Here is a 12,821-nt window from a genome sequence, read left to right as displayed (position 1 = left end):
CCACAACCCTGTTGGGATCTGGGGTGGCAGCCACGGGCTGCTGCATGGATCCCGGAGCCAGCTTGGACAACTCTACAGCCCCGCCCGGAAGTGCAATCAGGAACAGGTGATCAAGCACCTGGAGCACTTCTGGGTGGGCTATAAAAAGAACCGGCAACCATCACTCCTGGCCAGAATCAGGAGGAAGAGGACGAGGTTGCCTGGGAGGAGTGGTGGTGCCAGAAGAAGGGTTGTGGTTTGTGTTTAACTGTTCTTGGGACTGTGTTGTGGCTGGAGGGTTCATGGGGAAGATGGGCCCTCCAGCTGAAGAAAAATAAAGTCTTCTTGTGTTTTTACACTTGCCTCTGTGTCAGTCTTTGCTGGGTTGGGTGCCATGCAGGTCCATTTCACACAGTGAAAAAAGGCAAAAGAAAATCCAGACAGGAAAAATATGGTTGGGTCAAAGACAAGGAAAAAAGAAGGATGAAAAAATGTTTAAGATGCCAGTGGCAGCTCTTATCAATTATTATTATTATTATTATTATTATTATTATTATTATTATTATTATTATTATTATTATTATTATTATGGATCAAGGATCATCAAAGTTGAGACATTTGAAGAAAGAAATTGAACAATGTAATGAAACATTAGGAAATTTTCTTTACACAAAGAATGATAGACACTTGGAATAAGCTACCAAGTAGTGTGGTAGACAGTTAGATGTTGGGGACTTTCAAAACTCAACTTGATATTTTTTGGAAGAAATAAATGGATAGGACCGGCAAGCTTTATTGGGCTGAATGGTGGTTCTCTTCTAGATTGTTCTAATGTTCTAAATGTTCTAATGAAAGAATAGCCTTAAGAAGCTTATCATCTGGCAATAATGAAATCAACAAAAGCAAGTCAAAAAAAATCATCAGACACAGAAAACCAGAATCACTTATGCATGAGCTCATGCTAGGCTAGTGTGGAAATCAGCCATTAGTTATGACGTGCATTTCTATGGGATGGGAAAAAACCAGTTTGCCCTAAATGTCGATGAGAACATAATGATAAGAAACAGATAAAGGGCAGACTTGCAATTGAACTCTGGTCCTTGGAGCTGTGAGACACCACACTAACCACTATACTATACTTAAAGCCCATGTCATTAGCTTTTAAGCATATTAGAAAACTAACTGAGCCATGTCAAACTGGTGGATGTTTCAAAAGATGGAGAGCACAGTTCAAAGTCAGCCATCAAATCTATTTTGGAGATGTCTTGCCAGTTCTGCTGCACCAGTTTCTGTTCTGTCCTTGTTATCTGCAGCTGCAATGAGGAGTGTAGTTTTCATATCAGCCACCCCTTTGTGACGCCCGTCTCGGTTGAGCAATTTCGCTTGAGTTTAAAACTTTCTGTATTTGCCTCACTGACAGTATCTACAACCATGATGACACCACTGGTCCTGTTGTGTTCCCTTATATTCTTCACTAAAGGTAAGAGACTATATTTACATTTACATTTTACATTTTACTGTTTAAAGAATTTCCTGATTATGTGTTATTTCTCTTTTACAGACTCAAATTGTCAGATCTCTGTGAATCAACCATCAGCACCGAAAACAGTTTCTCCTGGGGGAAGTGTCACCTTCAGCTGTACCACTGGGAGTAATGTGGGTAGCTACATAAACTGGTATCAGCAGAGACCTGGAGAAAAACCTAAACTCCTGATTTACTATGCAAGTAATCGCTACGGAGATACCCCAAGTCGCTTCACTGGCAGCGGGTCAGGAACTTCATTCAGTTTGACTATCAGTGGAGTGCAGCCTGAAGACGCCGGTCACTACTACTGTATGCAGCAGGGCTACAGCTACCCTTTCGCACAGCGATTGAGACTCGTACAAAAACCTCACTGAGCTGCTGTCATGTCTGCAGGTGTGAAACTAAAAAAAATGAGATGAAGCCAAAGAGGAACAGATTAGTGAAAAAAATGCAACAAAGAATCGGCACAGTGAAGTAAATCTATCTGGTAGAAACATTAGTAACCACATTTATGGTTCATTTAGACCTAAGAATCCTAAAACAGACAGGAGCCTTTCTGGTTACCTGAGCTGCCTATGCTGCTAATTTAAGAATTTAAATGTCTGTCTGAGTTTCTGGACAAAACAAGCATTTTGTGATAATAGTCTGACCAAACATTACATGCAAAGGCAAAAAGGCAATTAGTCTTTGTGCTAGACTGCACATGAAATAATGTGTGCCATCACAAATACTTGACAAATGAAATAAGATAAAAATAGAGAATTGAATATTTAAAACAGATTAGATTAGGGTCCTCCCTGCGTGGAGTTTGCATGTTCTCCCTGTATCTGTGTGAGTTTCCTCTGGGTGTTCTGGTTTCCTTCCACAATCCAAAGACATGCAGGTTAGGTGGATTGGCGATTCTAAATTGGCCCTAGTGTGTGCTTGGTGTGTGGGTGTGTTTGTGTGTGTCCTGCGGTGGGTTGGTGCCCTGCCCAGGATTGGTTCCTGCCTTGCGCTCTGTGTTGGTTGGGATTGGTTCCAGCAGACCCCCGTGACCCTGTGTTCAGATTCAACAGGTTGGACAATGGATGGATGGGTTCGATTAGGTTAGATTAGTTTAAATTAGATTGGATAAACAGTATTACTCAAATGAGGAAATTCAGATGTATACAGCAGTAGAAACATAAAAAACAAGGTGTGAGAAGTTCAGCCAGGACACAATCAGATGGACACCAGCAGTTCTTAAAACACAAGTTTATTCAAAAACAAAGTCCCCCAAGACACAACTCCCACACACACACACTGCTTCCAGCACCAAACACCCTACACGGGCCTTTTAACGTCCGTGGGCCACCTTTCTTCATCTTGCTGGAGCTTCATCCTCCTCCAGTTCCCGACTCTCACTCCCCGACTGTAGGAAGGCGGCCCCTTTTATAGTCACCCAGATGTGCTCCAGGTGCTTGTTGATGTCCTTCTGGCAGCACTTCCTGGTGTGGCAGAAGTGCTACACGAGCTCCCGGAAGCACTCCAGGCGTTCCTGGATGGTCCTTCCTCCACCTTCCAAGGTGTGGCGGAAGTGCAGCTCTCCTGGGCTCAACGATGCTTGGGGCACCCCCTGGTGGTGGCCACAGGTCCCAATGGGTTTGAGCCTCCCTGCTCCGTCTCCGTGGTCCCCTCCTTATCCAGGGCAGTTGCACCCTCACGGCCCAGGAGACATACAAACAGCCTCCCGGTCCTTCCAGGCGTCCCGGCTGGGTCTGGCCCCCAGCCGCCTGCCACAATCTATCTAATCTAATGTATAGATAGATAGATAGATAGATAGATAGATAGATAGATAGATAGATAGATAGATAGATAGATAGATAGATAGATAGATAGATAGATAGATAGATAGATAGATAGATAGATAGATAGATACTTTATTAATCCCAAGGGGAAATTCACTTACTCCAGCAGCACCTTACTGATACAAAAAAAAAAAACAATATTAAATTAAAGATTGATAATAATGCAGGTAAAAGTCCTCAAAGACAGCACTTCCTGGAGGGTATGAAGGAAATTCTTCATGATGGTATCCAATTTTGATATTATCCTCTTGTCCAGGGTTCACTCAGTGATGAAGCAGGCTTTCCTATTATGTTTGTGCAGGCATTGTGCTTCTTTTGAGTTCAGGTTTCTTCCCCAGGATACTGCAGTGTAGAACACCATGCTGGCTACTATGGACTAGTAGAACATTCCCAGCAACTTGCTGTCTGCTCCGGCCTTCTTGTACAGCACCACTATGTTGTCAGACCAGTCCAGGTTGTTGTTTGCGCTATTTCCACATAATCCACCTGCATGGTGACTGATCTCAGAGGCTTCGAAGTCCACCACCAGCTCTTTTGCCTTGCTGATGTTGAGTTGCAGGTTGTTGTCCCTGCACCACAAGACAAAGTCCTCCACAACCTGTGTGTACTCCAACTCATCTCCATTATTGACTCTTTTAGGGTGAATGACCTTTGTCAATCGAAGGGGTTGAGGGAGGATGTCATTTAAAGTCAACATCCAAGGACAGAGGGCGAAAAAAGCTGTAAACATCAATAAAATTTGCCGTTATGGTATAGGGAGACCTTCTTTGCTAGTAGGACTGTTAGACTTGTTGACTTGACGTTGAATCGCTCCGTGTGTGTTGAGTAGTGTAGAGTAAACAACGTCTAGAATGGCATTGGGACATTGGGAGAGAGAGTGAAGCAAATGCACAAAGCAAAATACTCTGTGCGTATTATTCCTGAATCGGACTCTGACATATCAAGCTTCGATTTTGATGCAAGTGATCTGAAAACTGAAAACGAAAGTCAGGTTGTAGCAGGAGCCACACATACTATTGTCCCTTTGTTAGTTTGCGTCTCCTTAATGTGTACCTCTGGAAATGGGTTGCTGTGGGTTCGCTCCAAAATGGGGAACTGTGCCTTTAAGAAGAAGACAGTTGGCCTAAAGAGGATTTAACCCAGAAAGGCAGGAAGAAAGAGAAACTGAGCGATGAAGCAAGGAGCATCAGCGTCTTAGCTCTTAAAATCCACTACGAAAGCCAGCTGCTGGAAGAAGGTTTCTTTTGCATGTCTCCAAAGATGAACGTTTTTGTAGTTGCTCTGGAACTATCAACATATGGACCAGAAAGACAGAACTTTTATGCATTTCCATCAGCTGGCTGCGTACTCCATTGTGCTTCCAGCTTTTCATCGTCCTCTTGAATTTTAAGGACAGTAAACCAAACTGTGATAATTTGAAGGAAACAGTTATCTTTAGTGAAACCATCGTGCGTCCTAATTTGTGAATTTCTGTCTTTATTCCTATTATATACTTGTTGTTAGGGGGGTTATGTTTAAACTGTCTTGTCTGTTAATATGTAAATATACCTTTTTACCACTTCTCTAATACTTTTCATTGTTTGCTAATTTGGGAGTGAGTTAAATAGGATGAATGTTGGCAGTGGTGTAGCTAGCTTGCTGAAGGCCCCCTGTGCAGTGCCCTGAGATGGGTCCCTTCTGTCCCTTCTGTCCAGAATATCTGTTAGTCATTTATTCGCAACTAGATCCTAGGGGCCGACTGGGCATTGGTGTCACACTGGTGACAAAGAAACCGGCTCTCTAAATGAAATTTGTAATAACTTTTTAAATCGCTTTATTATGGCTGCTGTAATAATAAAAAAAAAAAAAAAAACTGTGAGAATGGAGGTGTGGGTAGTAGTAGTCATATGCAAATATATATAAAATTTGGACCAGCTTACTTTTCCAAGACAACTTTGTGAAAGAAGATGATTAAAATGTAAAGTAAGCTAGAAAGCGATAATAAATGATATGCGGTTAATTTTAGTGTGTTTGATAAAGCCGCGTCAGAGATGTGGATCTAAATAAGGAAAGGAAACCACACAGGAACAATAGAACTGCTTTGATGCTAGGTGCCACTAGTTTGCAAAACCAAGCAGAGAACTTGCGTATACAAGGGATTTAGCTGGCATGAAAATGTATGTGGCTTTATGCCAAGTTTAGTTTTTATACATTGTGGTGTGAGTGTGGGAACGGACGTACGCAACATTTTTGTGCATACGCATCGTTATATATGAGGCCCCTGGTGCCTTCTTTATGCAGAGTTTTCTCAGCTCTTTCCTAACTTGATCAGCAGAGATGCACAATTCAAGGAGTTGGGGGAATGCTGGAGACCACAAGTGTGATGTCATTGTAGGAGAAGATCAAGCAGGATTCTGGAAAATTCTCATCTTGCTCACAGAGACAAGCAATTTTGGTGGAAGGCTGTCTTGACAAGAATGAGTCACACCTGTTGAAGAACTGGTTGAGTTCATTAGCTCTCTTCTTGCTCCCTTCTTCTGCATGTTTTTTAGCCCAGTTCTACCAACTGGAAAAAAAATCATAAATGATTGAGATACTTGATATTACCCAAGTGACAAAGTAGAAAGGGTAAAAGGTTAAAAGTAATTGCATATTATTTATTACCGCAGTTTATTGCTGTTATGATCACTGCATTTAGAACATAACTTTTCTTAGTACTGGAAAGATTCTATTTATTTTTTATATTATTCCTTGGTTTTTCTTTTGTGGTGTAAGAACCCAAAATCGCAATAAATAACACCAGTGCTCCATGACACTGTTGACTTGTTTATCAGATTAGACATCTCTTACTGAGGTTGCTGGTTTTTCAGCACTTTGTCTTAGTCATTAGACACTGTGTGTTTCAGTGGAAAATGATTTCGTGTCTTTAATCTTCCTCTCATTAATTCTTGTCTGAAGTGATATAATCAACTAAATAGTTATTATAGTTAATGCATATCCCAAGTGGTTGAATGATGAATCACAAGTCTCAATCATTAAATGTTGGGGCTCCAACCCGGTCGCCCCTGTTTATTTCAAACAGAAATGAAAGCAAAATACAAGTGCTCGATGGCACAGAGGCAGTGAAAATAAATGTAAACAAAAAGCCAAATCGGGCTTGAGCAGGAGCGCCATCCTGTACTCTATGCTCTGTCTATAGAGAGAAACATCCTTCTGTCAACCCCATTACTTATTGGTGGGGGAAACGGAAAGGGCGGTGCCTCACTGGGCATCCTCTCAATGCTTTGGAAGGAGTTGGAGAGGACATGATTAGTGACAGAAACACCTCTTAATTTGGGGTGGTATCCCATACCTTAGCGGAGTATTGAGGGTGATCCATAGACACGTGTGTATGACACCCAGCAGCATGAATACATATTGAATGCAATATTGGGTGCACTTATTGAAATTCCCACCAGTTGACTTTAATGCAATATAGATTTAAGTTCTGGAAAGAAATCTTAGTATTTATTTTGTCCTGTTAGAGTCCTATGGTGACCAAATTTTCCACTTTATATTCTTTATTGTGTAGGCTTAACCAAAATGCCTAAATTCCCATATACTTAACACTCTGTGGTCAGCCAAACTACTTCACTTCGACACTACTCCCTTCTTTATCTATAACCTCAGGCAATTAGAGTGGAAAAATGTTGCATTATATTTCATACAGTTTATTATAAATAGTGCCATAAACCCAGTGACAGGGGATGCACAAACCAGTGTCTTTCTTTGTGCCGGTCCCAAGCCCAGATAAATGGGGAGGGTTACTTCAGGAAGGGCATCTGATGTAAAATTTTGCCAAATCAATATGCGGAAAAGAGGATCTGCTGTGGCAACCCCAAACGGAGCAACCCAAAGAAGAAGAAGAAGATTATAAATAGTGCCATACAAGCAAAGGGAATGTCGCTTTGTAAACCAAGACCATACAACCTGATAAATGCTAGATGTGTGTCTTTAGGTGGCACAGTATCTTGTGGTTGCATTCGATTCTTCCTGGTCAGCTCATCATCTGTACAGGACCAGGCAGCCTGCTTTCTTCAGGTCATCATCTGGTCTGCTTTGGTCAGGATGCAACAAGACAGAGAGAGAGCATGACTTTTGAAAGCCTCTCTGTGTAATGTCCCTGTGTAGCTCCTGTCAAACACAATCTTCCTGGGCCATTCACCAATAAAATAGTCCAGGAGCAGCTCATCCCTCAGTTACTTAGTTTAGGCAGTTTATGGCCTTCCTGCAGGGGCTGACTTATAGGCTCCTGTAAGTCCAAGCACAGTTACATTTGCCAAGCCCTTCTGATATATGCTCCATCTCCCCTGCCATACATTTCACATCCTGAGTCCGTCCTAAAGTCCAGGCGTTGGTAAGGTAAACATCAAAGCACTACTGTTCATATCTATATTACTAAACCACAGTTTAATTTATGCACGGCAGATGCCCCAGAGTCAAACGCAGCGCCTTCCCAGAGTCGGTAGGTGGCTCCCAAACAACACAACCTGTAAACGCCAAAACAACACAACCTGTAAACTAGACTTGGTCTAATCCACTGTGCCAGTAATATAGATCACATAACGGTCATTCATGAGAACCCATGGATAAAAACAATAAACGGACACTCCTACAACGTGCTTCACAGACACCAGAAGCAAACAGCTCACGGCTCCAAAACGAAACACCTCAAGTGACGGAAATACAAAACAAGCCCGTATGGATAAAAACAATGAACGAAGGCGCCTACAACGCGCCAAGTAGCACAGAGAGCAGCTAGAAGAGTTACTAAACTTACCGCGTGGTTTAAGCTCAATCAAGAAGATCAAGATGCTCACCAGTGGAAGTATTGGGAAATTCCTGTTCACTATGTTTGGGTTGACAATGGTACATTCTGGAGAAGACGACAGCAACGCTGTAATAAAGTCATAGACAGAATGTACACTGTGAGTATTAAGGACACGGGAAGGTTTTATCTAAGATTACTTCTTCAACATGCTACGTCATTTAACGACCTTAAAACTGTTCAAGTTGGAAACGCCATCAAACTGTGCAACACATTCCAGGAAGCAGTAAACGAAAAAGGATTTTTATTGGATGATTCAATTTGGCAAAAAACTCTAGACGTTGCAATATCGTATTCAATGCCAGATAAAGTTCGCCAGCTGTTTGCTTATATCTGTGCATTTTCCTCCCCATCAGATCCATTCAACCTCTGGAATACAAACAAAGAAGGAATGATAGAAGACATATGCCACATGCTGCATGGAAGCGATGATTCTTGCGTCAACTGTGAAGCCTATGCACTTAAAGACATTCAATTTGCTCTAATACTCCTTGGATATACGTTAGAGAACTTTAATTTGCCAAATATTCCACCTTCATTACCTGATTTGCATTCAGTGCCAATAAATCTTCAGGAAGAGCAAGAAATTGCGCAAAGAATGATTGTCAGTTTAAATACCTAACAATCTGCTGCTTTTAATAAAATTGTTCTTGCCACAGAAGACAACAGCCCAATATCCAAATGCTACTTTCTTGACAGCCCTGGGGGAAGCGGAAAAACGTACCTTTATGAAACACTTACACATTTTTTTTCGGCAAAGAAACAGTTGATTCTCGCTTCAGCTACAACCGGGGTAGCGGCTAATCTGTTAATAAATGGTCGAACATGTCACTCTTTGTTCATGCTTCCAGTTCCAATCATGGAAACGTCAGTTTCAACTATGAAACTACACAGTGACAGTGCAAATGAGATCCGTCTGGAAAAACTATTAATTTTAGACGAATGTACGATGGCATCCAGTCATATACTCAATACCATTGATAAACTTCTCAGAGCGTTAATGGATAATGATATTCCATTTGGAGGAAAGGTACTTTTATTAGGAGGAGATTTTCGACAGTGCTTGCCTGTTGTTCCACGCACCATGCGTTCAGCTATTGTTCAGTCCAGTTTGAAATACGCAGAAAATTGGCATTACTTTGAGAAACTAACCTTACTACAGAACATGCGGTGTGCTGATCCAGCATATACCAATTTGTTGTTGCAACTAGGAAATGGAAACCTTACCAATGTATTTCAGCTTCTCCCAGATATTATTCCAATTCCTCACGCCTTTATCTGCGACGACTTGGTAACGGAGGTTTTTGGTGAATTGATATCATTAGACCAGATACCACATTTGATGCACCAAGCTATATTATGTCCAAAGAATATTGACGTGGATCACATAAATAACCAAGTGATTGAATTACTTCCTGGAGAAAGACACGTCTTTCTAAGTACTGACAGTATTGAGTCTGACGACGAAACTGAGCATCTTCATTTCCCATTAGAATATTTAAACAGTATTAACCCGGCCGGATTACCACAACACAATCTTAACCTTAAAGTGGGGACAATAGTCATGCTATTAAGGAACCTTAATACTAAACATAGTTTATGCGACGGTACATGGTTAGTCGTTGACACCATTACAGAACATGTTATCGAGACACAGGTACTAATGGGAACCCATTCTTCCAATACTGCTTTGATTCCCAGAATTGACCTTACAAGTTCTGACCTGGAATTACCCTTTAAACTTAAACGACGGCAATTTCCCATTAAGACTGCATTTGCCATGACCATCAACAAATCCCACGGATTTGCACATGGACAACTTTATGTTGCCTTTTCAAGAGTTCGTCGTTCGTGTGACGTTAAAGTAAAGGTTGTAACTACTCCATACCAGGGACAACTATTTCAAGAACAGCAAGCCATCTTTACTCAAAATGTTGTTTATAAAGAGATATTTGATTAACTATTTTGTTTTTAACATTTTAGGAATGTTTACTTTCCAAAATACTTCATTTAAACCTTTCCACTCCGATATTGCTTTTACTTATAAGGGCAACAACTCAAAGGCATTTTGGACTTACATAATGTGACAATTACAATTCCATTTTTGTTTTAATAAATTGGTTAATGTTAGTACAAATGTCTATATGTAATTCAATTAAAACTTTACAAGGACGCTCCCACCCTCCATCACTTTTCATTCCAGACACAGGATGCACAGCGGCGCAGGCGCACAGCCCCTCAGCGCCCCAGACTCAAACCCAGCGGCTTCCCAAACTCAGTGGGTGGCACATGAACAACGCAACCTGTAAACTAAACTTGCTGTGCTCCACTCTGCCAGCACTCAGTGTCAGCAAAGGCAAAGGAATCACAGGTCCACAAAACGAAACCGCTTTCATACAGATATGCTTATTTAATTAAATGACATTTCCCCGGACGAACCCACCCTCCATGATATTTCATCCTTCCAAATATCAGAGGAAACAGAAACTGATTGCCATTCTTGGATTTACGATTCTTTACAGAATCGCGGGCTTACTGGTTTCTGAGAATTGTGAGAATTTTTTTTTACATGTATGTTCATCCACTGCTGCTGCAGACTGTGAAATATACCAGTGTTTCTACAATTAGCCATTATCATTTAGGTAATTATCTTTCTGTTGTCCCTGTGCACAGTCTATCCTCTGCACTTTGTCTATCCATCCACATCTCAATTCCTCTGTCTGCTTCCAAAAGCAGCAGGGGTTAAGCAAGGACCAGCCTTGGGTAGAATGTAAGCCCATCACGCATTCACCTTTACCTTCAGTTAGCCAGTTTACACTTGGCAGTTAATGTAAGTGGGCAGTAGGGTTTCAAGGTTTCCCTAAAAACTTATTTCTTAGTAGCCCTTTGAGCTGAACGTCAATGTCAGTGTGAAATAAATATGTCGTTCAACACAGGCAACTGAGCATACTGATCATTATCAGATGACTTTTTAGCTTTACCACACAATACTCTGCCTCTCTTGTCTGTCTGCAGGTGCAGTGCGGTGGTCAGTTTGCATAAAGACGCCCCCTTTTGTGACACCCATCTTACTTTAGCACTCTCGCTGTGTTTATAATTTCCTGAATGAGGTCGCACTTACAGAATCTCCTGCAATCATGACTCCACTGGTGCTGCTCTCTGTCTTCCTAGCCTTCATTCAGGGTAACTGATTTTCTATATTAAGTGAAATAAAAATAAGGCATTGGGAAATTAAAGTCTAAGTTTTACAATTGCAAACATATGATTACCAATGTAATATTCTTGACTTGCCTGATTTTGTTTTAATCTGCAGACTCGAGTTGTCAGATTTCTGTGAACCAACCATCAGCACCAAAGTCAGTTTCCATTGGAGGGAGTGTCACCTTCAGCTGTACCACTGGGAGTAGCGTGGGTGACTACATGGCCTGGTACCAGCAGAGACCTGGACAAACTCCTAAACTCCTAATCTATAGTGCAAGCTCTCGCTATGGTGACACCCCAAGTCGATTCACTGGCAGTGGGTATGGGACTTCATTCAGTTTGACTATCAGTGGAGTTCAGTCTGAAGACGCCGGTCACTACTACTGTCAGCAGGGCAGCAGCTACCCGATCTGACACAGTGATTGTGACTCGTACAAAAACCTCACTGAGCTACTGTCATGTCTGCAGGTGTGAAGCTGAAGCACTGAGATGAAACTTAAGGCAGAAACCAGTGAACTGAAACAACTGAATTTGAGGTGACAGCAAAACCAAAGAGGAGCAACCTTACCCAATAAAAAACAATAAAGAGAAAATATACCTTACAGAAACACAAGCTTCCATCTTTTAGATTCATTTTTATTTAGTGTGACCAACCAAATAATGAAAAAGCCTGCTGTCACTTGTGTAGCCTTCACTCCTCATGTAGCAATTTGAATGAAAGTCTTTACAAGAAGAGCAGGTGAATTGCTGCTTCTTTGCATTTTATTTGGTTTAAATGTAATTTTTCAAATTTTTAATACAAGTGTTTTTTTTTTTTAAAGGCATTCACTTCAGTTTTTACATGTTTGTTTTATAAAGTTAAAAAGACAATTATATTTGACGGAAATGTTTAAGAAAAAATAAATATGGGTGCAGATTTATCAAATTATAATGCTAACACCAAGATAAGAAAGAATCAGATGAGAATTAACCTTTGAAATCCAATTTTTTCAGGTCAGCCAAAGTCAAGTTTATTGTCATGTGTGCGTATTATGATGCTGCCAGTGAAGGTGGACTCCACTCTGCACCAGCAAAAGTTCATGAAAACAGATGGAAAGTTCTCCTCAGATGTCTGTGGAATAGGAACATTGGTTTTTCTTTTTGACATGAGCAAAAATGTGTTTATTAGTTATGGTCATTTCAAGATATTAAAAGCTGCTCAACCTCTCAATAGCATCCCCTCTGGTGTAGATGTCTGTGTGACCTGCTTTCTGAAGTCTCTAAGTAGCTCCTTGGTTTTGCAGACACTAATGGATTAGATTATTGTCTACTGACCACTCAGGCAGAATGACCTGTTCTCTTTAACCTCACTTATGATGGCAGTGAAATCAGCAAATTTAATGACAGAGTTACAGCTGTAACTTGTCACACATTCAGAGGTTCACACTGAATACAAATGGGG

General features: G+C 41.1%; 2 gene segments (V, D, J or C); both read left to right on the top strand.

Moving 5' to 3' along the window:
• The first annotated feature begins 1,309 nt into the window (after window positions 1-1,309).
• On the top strand, window positions 1,310-1,878 carry LOC114652478 (immunoglobulin kappa variable 1-39-like). The segment is given in 2 exon segments: window positions 1,310-1,459; window positions 1,541-1,878. Coding segments are annotated over 2 exon segments (387 nt in total).
• A 9,379-nt stretch (window positions 1,879-11,257) lies between these two features.
• Window positions 11,258-11,794, top strand: LOC127527775 (immunoglobulin kappa variable 1D-12-like). The segment is given in 2 exon segments: window positions 11,258-11,362; window positions 11,493-11,794. Coding segments are annotated over 2 exon segments (348 nt in total).
• The last annotated feature ends 1,027 nt before the right edge of the window (window positions 11,795-12,821 follow it).

This window comes from Erpetoichthys calabaricus, chromosome 5 (genome assembly GCF_900747795.2).
Source record: "Erpetoichthys calabaricus chromosome 5, fErpCal1.3, whole genome shotgun sequence".
Classification (NCBI taxonomy): Eukaryota; Metazoa; Chordata; class Cladistia; order Polypteriformes; family Polypteridae; genus Erpetoichthys; species Erpetoichthys calabaricus.
The sequence above is the reverse complement of the archived record's forward strand: the minus strand, read 5'-3'. Positions and strand labels throughout refer to the sequence as shown.